Here is a 14,291-nt window from a genome sequence, read left to right as displayed (position 1 = left end):
TCCCCGTTCCCTTTTCGGGAGGCAGTTAAGTGCTCCGTCCTCTGGAAAGTGGAGCTCTTTTTCCATCTCCACCCCCGTAAGAAGAAAACATTAAGGCTTCCAGAAGAATGCGGTTTAATGACATCACATGGTTGTGCCCGGTGGAGCTTTAAATAGAAGACATTAATGAGAGCTTCTTCTAAAATATGCATTTAGTTCTAGTTAATCTTTGCCTTCCTCACATTGCTGCAGCTCGAGGTGAATTGTTCTGAACTTTATCAGACCGAGGCATAAATGGATTTCTCTGGATGAACGTGCAAAAAGAGCCAATTATTGTGTCTCTCGAAAATGTTGTGGGCTAGAAATGCGTAAAGAAAAAAGATGACTGTTGCATGTCAGATGGAGGAGTTCTTGTAAAGTAGAGTTTTAATGGAGTTCTTTTAGATTTACGCATGTAATTAATGCTGTTTTTCTGGGAAACGCAGTGGAAAATCAAATCCAACGTATTTGCCGCTATACAGAACGCACCGGATTACAAGATCAGTGAATGGTCTATTTTTGAACCTATGTCATATAAACACTGTAAAAAGGGAAACATTTGGATCAGTTTACTAAAAATTTGTCACATTTTGGTCAAATTACATGTTTGAGTTTCGTAAAACATCAACTCAAAAATTTAAATTAATAATCAATTAATTAATTTTAAATGTAACAAATTCCAGAACTTTTGGTCATTAATCCAATATTTCACTTTTTTCAGTGTAAGGTGCACCAAACTAAAAGGCGCTTCATGTTAGCCATGTTAGAAGCGTTAGCCGCATTAGCGTATTCACAATACCTGTAACTCCCAAGTTTGTTTGCAACATGTAAGAAAACAGGCTGAGACTATTTAGAAAAGCCTTACTATAACTATACTAACTCTCAACCTTTATTAGTTACTTGCAAACAAGACACAAACAGTCCAAGACTGCTAGCGCGATAGCATTTTTTCAGTAACACCCAACTTTGTTTACAACGCGGACATTTTGACAGAACATTAAGTACGCTATTGAATGCTTGTTGCATGTTAAACCAGGCTGAGCTTTGACCAATCAGGGGACTCAGATTTTGTAGTGACAAAAGGATGCCATCCCTTTTAATTCACGGAAGTGCTTACTGTTTAAAAATTGATCATGGAGGAGAAAATAATAACTGCGTTTTTGTTCCCAGCTGGAATTATGTGACACAAAGTCTTTCGAATATCGGAATAAAGCTGAGAAAGGAACATTTTGCACTAAGCCTCCTGCAACTTGCCAGTAGTGCTGGTAACAGTGGCAATATATATGTTCAAATGCTACAATTTAATCAGAAGAAATATTTACTTAGTATACTTTCTATACTACACATACATGGTCTATAGTAGACTTGCTCTCAAGTGTGTTTTATAGTGTAAAATAAATGGTATATTTTATGTTATTTTTGAACTAATGTTCTGTTTTTTTCTCATTTGATTGTATGCGGAAACATTCAGAGCTCTTTCAGGTGAAACTCCTCCAGTTTGGCATTGTGCTGGACTTTGTCCGCACACTGTAGAGAAGCTGAAGGCTGTTATATCCCGCATGCCATATGCAAACAACACAAGGCCCATGTTTTTCCATGCAGACGGGCCTTATTACAGCTGAATGTTGTGTGCGCGGCTCTGAGCCGAGGCCGTTGGAGTCTTGCTATCAGTGCGCGGCCAGACGGTACAGCAGCTGTTTTAATAGCAGCCCTTATGTCCCCTCTGATCCAAGTCGACTCACCTGGCAGGATTCGAGCTTCCCTTTTTCCATTTGCTGCCAGCTTGGACATACTTTGTGCTTTGTGTGTTCGTCCTGTTGCTTCTCCTTCCTGAAGCAGCTCTCTCCTCACTGGCAACTCTTTCAGTGGTTTCTACCCTTAGAGCATCATTGCCCCCCCCCCTCTCCACTCACTCTCTTGTCAGTGTGAGAACAAAGGAGCAGCACAAACAATAACTCCAACCTGCTTCAGCCCTTCAGCACACCTGCAAATCTCCCCAAGCTTCCTCTTTGTCCTCCTCTCCTCCTCTCCTGTTTTGCATCTGCACTTCTTTACCGGTCTTTGTTTCAGCTCCAGAGCTGCAGCGCTAATGCCTCTTGCACAATTGTGACTTGTGGCTTTACGACTCCGTCATGTAGTCAATAATTATAGACCCATTGTGTTCTTAGCCAAGACTCCAGCAGTCCTCAAGGGGAGGAGGGGGGGTCCCGGTGGGCTCCTTCATGGAGAAGATTTGGGCTCTTTTGTGTTCTTCATGCAGCTTGCTTGGAGCTCAAATATGGAGTTCTGTCCCACAGATTTGGTCCAAATCGGTGGAGAATTCTCAAGTTTGGTTTCAATTCACATTCTCAGAACGAACCAAAAGCAATTACCCAAAAACGTCCTGCAGTTCCGACAGCGGTTTCTCTGAGGTACTGGCTGAAGCAAGTTCTGACCAGAAGGTTAAAAAAAAAAGCACAAATAAAAAACCGGTTCGCCCCTCTCACGCTCCAACTTTCATAACTAGCTTCTTCCCCTTCTCACTGCACCACCTATGCCCAAACCTTTTTTGTGACCCGCACTTCCGACAATTTCTGTTTTTCTGCCAACTTCTTTACTATGGTGAATAATCCATAGGGATTTACACTGAAGTGAACCGCACCAGAGTTCACTTGCAACAAACCTCCTTTGTTAAGGCTTTAGCACCAGAGTATTAGCTCTGGAGTTCTTACAATTACTGTAGCTCTATAACCGCTTACACAACATAATTCCTGTGGATTCTGAAGTGAAAAACGTTTTGTGCTAATATGCAACAATTTATATTTGTGGTGCAAAGCCAACATGAAAAGAATCTGCTACTTTATGTTGACTGCGTAGACGGTCAAGGAGATACGGTATGTCAAAGAGCGACGTCTTCGGTGTTTAAGAGATTTTAAAAATAAAAAAAGGACAAAACATTGAGTCCAGGGGTGTCGAACATGCACCGTATCTTTCCCGGCACATGGGTTAATCAGGTCAGTTTTGAAGAGAAAAAAACCATTCCTGTGGCGAGTTATGGTTCTTTAAAGAAACGATAAAAATACACAATTCCACCACTAGGGGGAACAAAGGAAAAGCAAGTATGACATGACAAGAGTTCAGGAAATAAACAGCATTTCTGTCTGGGTTAGATGCAGTTAATTTGGTTTAATTTTTCAATTTGCACATTTACATTTTATGCAGAGTGCTTAATTTTTTGAGTACTATCTGGATTGCTTCAATATCAGATGTAAAATATTCAGTATAAAATTGAATAAACCATTTTTTTTAGTGAAATGCATTTTGTTTGAAATCATTTGGCTTCTGTGAATGAATATATAATAGGTGATTAAGCTTCTATGGTAGTTGAGGTATTTTTTCCAACTGAGAAAAAAACTAAACAAAAACAAAGCTACATATAACAAGTTGACCAGATGTTATCTTACTGTTCTGGCTCAGTTCAAATCAAATCAATTTTTAATTATAAAGCACTTTTCATTTAACAAAATAACACAAAGTTTCCAACACTGTTTTTTGTTTTTCGCACTTCTTTAAATTCCTGTAATTTTTCCGCTCACTAATCCATTTGGATTCACACTGAACTGAACCGCGCCAGAGTTCACTTGCAACAAAAATTCTCTTGTTTGATTCAAACCAGAGTTTAGCTCAACTTTTTCCACCCGTCCAAACCAAGCAGAAACAAACAGCTCCAGACCAAACACCCCAATGTGAGGGCTCCCTTAAGGAAAGACAGAGACCGGGTATGCGGTGTGTTACCAACCAGCTCAGTCCAACGCTGTTCTAGGGGTGAAAGCTAGGTCCAAATGTATGAGTTTTTACAGCCCCAGCCCTCCCACCTCACTCCAACTTAAGATTAAACTTTAACTGGTGTTGTCACACGGTAAATTGTGTTTTCTATTTCAAAGAAAATCATACTATAGCTGCCACAACTGGTAATCTAAGCTGTGATAAAACGGAGTAAAGCATTGCCCTGGGGTGCACGAGGACACAGGTGGCTCTCAAGGTACAGATGACAAGGTTGCCAGTCCTCTCTGTCAAACTGCATTAGTAAATCAATCTGTCATCTTCAAATCCCCCAAGTTTAAATCTCTATACACGGGCCCCTTTTGATGTGCTCAGACGGAAATGAAAGATGATGTGTACTCAGTAACTTGAAAAGGTTGTCACTTTGTTTTTCTGCGGAGTAGGCAGCAAAGGCGGCGTTTTAGTGAAAGCATATAACAATAGATTTAAATTGCCTTTTGCTCGTAATGCAATGCTTTCCAGCATAAGCAATTCGGCATGAGGGTTATGCGCCCGCTGTGGGAGAGGAAAGAGGAAAAAAATACATTGTTAATCTCAATGGTCTTCCACCCAGAGTCTGCAGCGTTTCCTCTCTTCACGCATGTATTGTGCCCTGATGTCCTTCGGCTGATTACCTGCAGCTTTTACAAGTCAAATCCGAACATAACTGCTGCCGCTGCTGGAGGCGACCAGCGCTGCTCCCAGCTCCACTTCAAATTCTTCCAGAGTTCACCATCAGGTACCGCCCTCACCGGGTGTTTACAGAAACCGATCTCTCTTGGATTCCCTTGTTTTAAAGCCCCCCGAGGAAGCTTTAGCAGCAATTATCCATCACTGTGATGTAGTTACTTAGTGTTAAAGTGCTTTCTAGCATATGTGTTTTGGACCCATAGCATATTTTCTCTGCCTTTATGACTGGATTCGCTGTTGGTTTTTTACGAGTCCGTCGTGATTAAGGCGAGAGTTTCTGCCTCTCTTCCTGTGGGTCCTTGTCTATCAGTAAAAGATAATTATAGCAGCTCCTGGTTGTAAAAACACGCTCAGTCGGAGGTTGCCGGACGAGGAAATGGGACATCATCAGAGTTCACCTGGAGAGGACCATAAATCAGAGCCTGACACCACAAAGACGTCAGTGCTGAACAAAATGGGGAAGAGTTAAACAATTGATTGTTGTTTTATCTGTTGGCACTGAGGACAAAAAGCGGGAATTTTTACAAAAAAAAAAGTTTTTATTTACTAATAATAATATATACTGTATGTATGTGTAAGTGTATATATATATATATATATATACACTGTACGTGTGTGTGTATATATATATATTATACGATTTATTTTTAAACAGCTTAAATTGCTAAAATAGCAAAAGTTGTTTATTATAATTTGTTCATCAACTTTATAGAAATAGTTTTCATCATTACAACCAGAGTGTGGGTTCAAACTAGGCCTGCACGATATGAGAAAAATTTGTGATATGCAATATCAGTGTTTGAAACAAATAAAAAAACAAAAATACTAATACATTTCGATTTCACTGTGAAATGTGCATAGAAAGCTTTATTTGATTCATTACTTCAAACCACAAAGAGATAGTTTAGCATTTGTGCAACCAGATACCACTTGTATCTCCTTTTGCGGTAAGCATGCCACACTGGCCTGATACCGCGATGGCGGTAATTTTGCGGTTAATTGTGCAGTTCAAAGTACCATCGTTCAAACTTGGTTAGACACTCCTCAACTTAATTTCTGGCCTTAGAAAATCACTGTTTCTTTTAAGGAATTTTGTGATACATGTTAGTTTATCAAGAGTATTTTGGGGTATTTTTTTCAAAAATCAGATACTTTATTATTTCAGCCAACAAATCAGCCAAATCAATCAAATTTTCTTCATTATTCTGATAGAAACTTCCTTTGCTGGTGGAACTAGAGACAAACATTCCATGAAATCAAAACACCAATACACTCAATGAAGTACAAACAATGCGGATACAGGTAAATTTGAGGTTTGACTAAATAAAAGCATAAATAAATAAGCAGATTTGGGAAATTATGTGTACAATTTACTTTTCCCACAACTTTTTGGTCACAGTTTGTTTTGATGTATTATTTGCGTATTACCAAACAAGCATAAAAACCTGAAATTAATGAGAAATTCTTATTTAATTTGTTAATAAGCAAGTAACAATAAAGGAAAACTGTTTAGTTGGCTAAAACTAAGCCTTGTGTAATGTAATAAAACAATAAATCCTTCATAAATGTAGCACCACAATGCTGTAGAGATCAGACGAATGACTTTCCCACAATTTGGTTTAATGACTTATATGGTTCAGTTTTAAACTTAGAATTGGTACATCCTTAGTACTGTATATTTACATGAACCCCCAATAAGGTTAATTTTCCATCCTTTCTAATGGATCCTTTTGTTTGTTCATCCAAACTCCTCAAAGGCACAGACAGTAAAGAAGAGGTAATTGCTGGGTTTTTAATATAGCTAATGTGTGTGTTCATATTGTTTTTATTGCTTACACAGGACTCCACATTGTTTCTTTTAATATGAGCTCCAGGCAGTGGTTGAGTCATTTGCGAGTAAAAAGTAATTAAAATTACAGGGGGGCTGCTGGTGTGTTGCTGGGTAGGTGGAGGGGAGCACAGCAGAGCATGACTTGGCTGCTAGCATCACCGCCCTTGTACTCATTCATTAGTGATGCCGTTCTTCTCTGTGGATCCTCCCATCTCATCAAAAACAGGACGTTTGCAGACAAAGACGGGGCTGGATGGATGTGCCCATTATCATAATAACACGTCCTGCAGCATTTACGCTCAACAAACGCCGGGTTACACATTTAGCATGGACACAAGGGGACGAATGAGCGAATGCGAGCGTGACTGCATGAGATTGTGCTCCCACTAATGTTTTGGCTTTCAGTTCATGAAGTTCTGCTTTCCCTTTGTAACAAATGTTTCTCTTTTGTGTGTTTAGCCGGCAGTGGACAGGTCGTTCAGATGGACTCGGCTAAGTCCGGATTCGTGGGTTCCCAAGTGGAGCTGCGCTGCATTTTCGTCAACAGTAACCCGCCGGTCAAGGTCTCCCAGGTCACCTGGCAGAAGCTGCTCAATGGCACCAAGCAGAACGTGGCCATCGTCAACCCGGTTCTGGGCGTGTCGGTGCTGTCTCCCTTCAGGGAGCGGGTGAGCTTCAAGCAAGCGACCGTGCGGCATCAAATGTCCTCGCTGGAGGACACCACCATCGTGTTCTCCAACCTGCAGCTGTCTGATGAAGCAGCCTACATCTGCGAGTACACCACGTTTCCTGCAGGGAACAGGGAGAACATGGTCAACCTGACTGTGTATGGTAAGAACCAGAAGAAAGAATAATGTGAAATGTAAAACGATTTGAAACTGTAAAAACAGCTCTTTGAGTTTCTCATTTGTTTATGAGTCTTACAACTGTCGTAATGGGTGGATACGAGTGAACCCTCAAACCTGCGTATGCTATACAGGTGGCCCACACAAAATATCAAGGTCATGGACCGCTTGGTGAGCCCATGGAGTGAAAATGGTTGCGTACATTTTAATCTACTGGTATTTTGCTAGCAATAGGTCATAGCAATAGGTATAGGTCATAGTGATAGTTCTAGGTTCCAGTGATGAGTAAAGGTCATAGTGATAGGTCTAGGCCCCAGTGGTGGGTTAAGGAAATAGTGATAGGTATAGGTCCAAACAATAGGTGTTGGTCATGGCGATAGGTATAGGTCCCAGCAATAGATATAGTTCCTAGAGACAGGTATTGGTCATAGCGATAGGAATAGGTCCCAGTGATGGGTAAAGGTCATAGTGGTAGGTCTAGGTCCCAGTGGTGGGTTAAGGTAATAGTGATAGGTCTAGATCCAAGTGATGGGTATAGGTCCCAGCAATAGGTATAGGTCATAGCGATAGGTATTGGTCATAGAGATAGTTATTGGGTTCAATCCCTGGGGTCTCCACTGATCTCCATCCAGATTGGGTCTTTAGGCAAGACCCTTGACGTTGCTGCCTAACTGGGTCCCTGTGCCCTCCAAGTACAGCGTTGCGTCAGGAAGGGCATCCGGCGTAAAAAACTCTGCCAGATCACTGATGCGAAACAGTAGGTGCTGTTACGCTGTGGCAACCCCGAAAGGGATAAGCCGAAAGGTGAAGAAGAACTGGGTTAGGGTACCCACGCGCTCCGCATCCCGGTACTGGACTGGTCCCAGTTCGCGGACCCATAATTTAATGAGACACGGTTTGGGACCTGATATTTACTGGGAGCAACTGGCACATCAAAAAACGATAAGTTGGGCACAACCAAAATGTCGATTTTTGATGCGGAGGGGTTCTTAATCAGTAATCAATATGTGATGAGTTGGGAGTGAGACTGTGTTGTCTGGACAGGTTTCCTGTTATCTCTGATCTGGAAACACAGGATTCTTATTCAATTCAAACCCTTTTCCCAAAACTTATTAACCTTAGTTATATGATCTTGACTCTTAAATTAAGCAACAAAAATACAAATGCATGCAAAGGACAGTTACTCTTTGGTTTTGTTTTTTTTACCAGTGTAAGAACAAAACTGGTTAGGTCTGCCATCTTTATTGTTTTCGTAAAGACTGAGTCATTTTTTGCTTACATTCATCCTTAAAAAAATGTTTAAAAAAAAAAATGAGATGGGATGGATTTTATGGAACTGATTGTGAAATTGTTGCTGCAGGTCAGATGAGTGTTTGTTTCCAAATCAGGTTATTCATCTTGGCTTCAGTTAAGGAACAGTTTCTGTGAACATGTTTCGGCTGGTCTGATGACTCATCGGTGACAAACTGTCATCCGGTCTCTCCTTTACTTTACGCCGAAGTCGAACCTCTTTTTAGGAGTTGGAAATCAGTGTCAGGCTGCCATCTGTCATCTAAATCAAAGTGTAAATGAAAGCTCTGCTTTTCACCGTTATCACCATGACTAAACGTTACAGCAAAAGATCCTGCGCTCAGACAGAGGTCCCAACCCCTGCAGCACCAGGGCGCCGGTTCCATGACCGTGCATGCTGTGAAAATCACTTTGACTCTTCCATGATGTGATGATTGGCGTGTTAGCACCCAAAAGCTGATTATAAAACAGGAAACCGCTGCAGATCGCAGTCAATAAAAATGGAAGGTGAGACGAAAATCAATGAGGCCACTTCAAAGAGTGTCATTTGGCTTCGACGGTCTCATCTTGTGGAGAAACAGCAGAGCTGGAGATGTAGTTTATCTTAGAATGAGGCTGCTTTGAAAAGGTTGTGTGCTGGCTCTGATAAAACAGCTAATTGGTATTTAAGTGCTGCTGTGTTTTCCATTAAGTCCTGGTAAAGGAAAAGGCACTTGGCTTGAGTAGTCTCTGTCGCCTGAGCTTTTTTTTTTGTCAGCTTTCAGTCCCCGTTTCATGTCACTGAGCCTCTCAGGACTCTTTGGGCAGCTCAGGAACCTGCGTGCAGATAACCGTGTTCAAAGAGGCCTCCTCGTAGCTCCCTTTCACTTGTGCGCTCGCTCAGGCTCTAGCTGGCCTTTTGATGTCGCAAAAGTAGATTGCTAATTGGCAACTCACAAAGGATTCAAATTGGATGACTGCGCATTTGGGTAGGCAAGTGGGTTCCACATCTAAGAGCTGACAACTGCTTCGGTTTTGAGGAGGGAAAGAGCCAGAACTTTGTCTTGATCGGAGTTACCGTCCTTTTCTCGTCTCGGCCCCTCACTTTCATTGACTTCAGACACTCCTCTCCACATTAATGAGACATTTCACTTCTCTGCTCGGCTGTAATCATTCACACTTCTGTCCTCCACAGCTCAGCCTCTGACCCGGATGAGTTTGACGTCCACCACCATCGTGGCCAAGACCCCGAGGCGCAAGATGACGGTCGCCACTTGCACGGCGGCCAACGGGAAGCCTCCGAGTGTGATCAAATGGGAGACGAGGATAAAGGGGGAAGCCACCTACCAGGAGACTCGCAACCAGAACGGGACAATGACAGTAAAGAGCAACTACCAGCTGATACCGAGCCGCGAGATCCACAAGCAGAGGCTCACGTGCATCGTGACGTACCGCGGCGAGAGGATATCGGAGAGCGTGGTGCTCAACGTTCAGTGTAAGAACTACATTCTAGTCACAGATGTCTTTCAGATGATCCAGATGAGACTTTATTTATGTCTGACATTTTTTTTCTTTTCATTTTAATATTTAAAGAGAAGAACATAATCAGGGCCAAAATTGTGAGCTTTAATGAGGCAGTCAGGATGAAGAAGTCTTTTTTTTTTTTCCTTTTCTTTACCCTGCTTTACAAAACTATTTGTCAGGTTTGATGTTAATGTTGATGAATGGATGGTGATGGTCAGACTCGGTTCTGGTTGACATCCACTTCCTCTTCCTGCAGACGAACCCGAGGTGAAGATCGAGGGCTTCGATGGGAACTGGTACCTGAACCGGCAGACCGTGCAGCTGACCTGCAGGGCTGATGCCAACCCGCCCGTCACCATCTACCAATGGAAACTGTGAGTCTCCACAAACCTGACTTTTCTGTCACCTTCACACAAGCAGAGATTGTTTTAAAAGAAAGGATGGTTGAAGTGTTTAGTAAAGAGTGACAGACGCTTTTACAGAACAAGGTTTGTTAAAACAAGCATTCGAGATAAGATGAAATCTTCAGCAGAGAACAATGGGACTATTACAACCCCTCGTGTTGCCTGATGAGATCCAGTGATATGAATGCAAACAGAGCAGACATTTCTCAGTCTTTAGAGACCAGTATGCAGGTAGAAAGATGAGAAGACGTTGCAGTTTCTGTCCTCCCTCTGAGGCGCAGAGGGGAGGTCTGAATCTGAGGCAGGAGTCACAGCTGAGGCCTACATACCACGAGGCTGACATCAGGGTTCTGGCCTCGGAGACGGACGCACAGGCAGGAAGAAAATCACTGCCGGGCGGAACGGTATGAAGGTTTTAGCGCTGCGAGGAACCCTGCTGGAATGCCGAACTGTTGTGCTGTAATTCCGCTCATCCAGAGCATTGCTGCGCATCAATGTCAGACTCAAGGTTCAGGAGTTCTCCGGTGGAAACTGAAGCGTTCACTGGAGCGAAGAGAAAAATGCTGCCATCTGTCCTTGGGTTGAGGACAAACGTCGAGAGAGGAAGTGGACATAAAGACCCACTCCAAGAAGAACAGTTTTTTTTTTTTTTTTTCGATTATGCCGCTTTTTGCCTAATTGAAAAAAAAACTGAACATAGTTTCTGCAGAGTGGCAGAATTTGATTAGAAATTTGGGACCATTGGTCCAGAGTAACTCCGCCCCTCTCTGTTTATACACCTTCCCTCTAGATTACAGCCCCTCACAACCCCAACCTAACATTAGCGGTGCAACAAAAATGTCGAGGAGTTGTATATGGATCTAGATCAGGGCCTTCAACATTTGAAGAGCCGATCATGTCGATTTATAACCAGCTGCGTTTCCAGTTGGCAGTTAGCTAGTATTTGGTTGTTGGTCACATGACTCATTTAGTTTTTAAAAAACTGTTTTAATTGCATTTTTGTTAAAAATCACCTCCTCAAACTTTTTTTTTTTTTTATAAATAGGAGTTTTTTTTAATTGTTGTTTCCATTGGGTGAATTTATTAATCGGAAATCCAATTTACTCCATTTAATAGTCAGTGGAAATGTAGTTACTGACTACAATGCAGTAAGTCTTATTTCACCCTTTAGAAAAAAAGGGAACTGACCTGTATTTATGTTATTGTTACCATGAGGATAACTAGAAATTAACCATCTTAATCATTTAGGATCGTCTCAACAAAGTAAATGTATAGAAGAAGTTTAATGTCAGCTGTGAAACAAAAAAGCACAATTTGTTTCAGCCACTAATTTGTAAATCAGAACTATCTAATTCCTATTACCAAATAGTTTAGGCCTTAAAATCCTTGATTTTTTTTTTTTTTAACAAGAACAACAAAATAACAGTAAAAAATTGTTTCTCGTTCTTTTTCAGCCCAAATTAAATATACAAATATCTCTATTTATACAGAGTAATATGAACTCAAAACAAAATTAATTTGTTGAAAAGAACAGCAAATGTGTGCTTTTAAGTAATGTGTGGTTTTTCAATAATAAGAAATTCACTTTTTACTGCACTCCTCAGGTATGTATTCTGTTTGAGTGTACTGATCTCCGATTGGTTTTCTGTGCTATATGGCACTCCAGAATCTGTCAAAATGTTTTAGAACAACTTTGGAGCCACACTACTTGATGAATTGTTGGAGCATTATGGGTATTGTAGTCAGGAGCTTCACAAAGTGATACATCTGTTTTCTTTTGTTTGTTGAGCTTCGTAGTCCAAAAATATGTTGCTTTTAAAAATTAGGAGCATTTTAATTTTTCTTTAACCATAAAGGCACAATGGAGGGGTAAAGCTCAGTGGATTTTCTGTCACAAATCAACTCTTTTTCAAACTGCATTTTTTCATCTGCTCCTGATTCACAACAGTTTGATTAACAAAATACTTACAAATACTTAATTTAGTTTTTTATGTGTCCTCCATCATCAGAAAAACCCCACCATTTACATCAGAGTGGGTTTATAAACAGCATTTCTGCCCTCCTGGTTGAGTTCCTAATGAGCCATGGACAGCTGTTGGAATCGATTTTTTAAAGGGGGGTTTTATGGAGAAATATTTGCAAGAGGAGGAGAGGACAGACGAGGAGGAGGATGAGGGGATGTGATCTGGAAAGACGAGGGCACTGTGCTGACTGATAGGAGAGGACGGCCGTTGCTGCACGGAGAATGAGACGGCAAATGTGTTGTGAAGGTTCCTCTGGGCGCTGCGGTGGGGGTCAGCGCACGCCAGCGACGAATTGGAAGCTTGAAGAGTTTTTCCCAATGATCTGCAGTTCTGAACAGTTTTCTTCTTTTTCTTTTCTCATACATGCAGTTTTTGAGAAAAACATCTGAGCAGCTTTGGATGTTTTTTTTTTCTTCTTCTTCTTTAGAACTTTGAGCTGGAGTTTGCTGCTAAAATAGGTTAATGGGCAGCTTCAGTGGAGAAGCAGAAACTAAAGAACGAGCTGCATCATTTTGGGAATGAAGGTCATTCCAGGCCGCGCTCCTTCCTCGAATCTGCTTTAATGGCGCAGGATCGTGAGTGAGCGCGGGAATACTAAGCGGGATGAAAAGAAGGCAGAGGACTTGTTATCGCTTACAGCTGAATCACTTCAGAGCCAATATATTTTTATTTTCCCACTGAAAAGCATCATTGCAACAACAAAAAAGAAGAAATCTATATTTTATTACTGAACGATCGTTCCAAAGTCCGCTCTAATTAGCTGGCTTGCTTATCTCTTTTGTGAAACTGCGATTCTGTTCGTCACGTTGATTAAAGGCCACAATAAGATCCTTGTTGCTTTGTTTCTTCAATCACCAGTGTGTGGAAGAAGCTGACAAATTGCCTAATTGTCTTCTAAATGATATTCGGGTCACAGTTTGTTCAAAAGTGCAAACGGGCCCGCCGTCTCGGAAAGGACACCGCCTCTTTTATTCAAAAGAAACGGCTGCTTCTGCACGCCGTGAAATTCTGCAGTGAGCAAGGTGATTAAAAGCTTCTGCAGCGACAAAGGAGAGTCATTTTTAACAAAAAAAACATTCTTCTTACATGTTCTTTAATTACTGTTATAAACTCGCACGTATTTTCTTTTTTCTTCTAATCAGTTGCTTTTCACCATCAAAGATTTTGTTTTCAGTACATTTTTTCACATATCCGTCTCTCAGAGAAAACATTTATTCCAGAATAGGAATTTAAAAAATTAATGTCAATCCTTGATTGTGGAATTTGTTAATTAAACATTATAAATCTCTGAAAAACCAAACGGAAGCTCAGAACCAAGAAGCCAGACATTTTTCTCAATATACCAATGAAAACAGATTTTTTTTGGGTGGCATTTTCCAATGACAGAGGACATTTATAAATAAAATTGAGCTTAAAATTGCATTTTTTACTTACTTAGTTATTTACTTATTTTTACAGACAAAATCAATACAAATAAAGCTTAACCTCAAATACAGAAGGGGTTTATACAAATATACTAACCCCCTGTTGTAACGGTAAAATCTATCCAACACGACGACAATTGCCGGAACACCACAACAATACCCGAAGCACAACGACAATAGCCGAAACATGACGACAAAAGCCACAACAAGACAATGTTGTGGCTTTTGCATTTATATGAGCCATGTCTGCCAGAAAAAAAATAGCGTTTTTGAGTATATCTGTATTTAAATGGTTGTGATTTAGAAGCAGATGAGAACATACCGTTTGAAAAACATCACATTTGTGATGTAGAAAATACACTGGGCGGGGCCAGTGTATGTAACTGAAGACGACTAGATCCACGCACATGTGGTGCTAAAACTGTACGGCTGGATGGCTCCATTATTGCTCGCCATTCTTT

At 41.0% G+C, this 14,291-nt stretch overlaps 1 protein-coding gene across 7 annotated transcripts in view; it reads left to right on the top strand.

Moving 5' to 3' along the window:
* Positions 1–14,291, top strand: part of nectin1b (nectin cell adhesion molecule 1b) — a 258,757-nt gene that overhangs the window by 76,564 nt on the left and 167,902 nt on the right. For all 7 annotated transcript variants that reach the window (XM_036214902.1, XM_036214904.1, XM_036214905.1 and 4 more), the window contains 3 exons: positions 6,800–7,171; positions 9,650–9,949; positions 10,235–10,352. In XM_036214902.1, coding sequence (XP_036070795.1) covers positions 6,800–7,171; positions 9,650–9,949; positions 10,235–10,352 — 790 coding nt within the window. The remainder of the gene's footprint in view (positions 1–6,799; positions 7,172–9,649; positions 9,950–10,234; positions 10,353–14,291) is intronic.

Source organism: Oryzias melastigma, linkage group LG13 (assembly GCF_002922805.2).
Source record: "Oryzias melastigma strain HK-1 linkage group LG13, ASM292280v2, whole genome shotgun sequence".
In the NCBI taxonomy this organism is placed as follows: domain Eukaryota; kingdom Metazoa; phylum Chordata; class Actinopteri; order Beloniformes; family Adrianichthyidae; genus Oryzias; species Oryzias melastigma.
The sequence above is the reverse complement of the archived record's forward strand: the minus strand, read 5'-3'. Positions and strand labels throughout refer to the sequence as shown.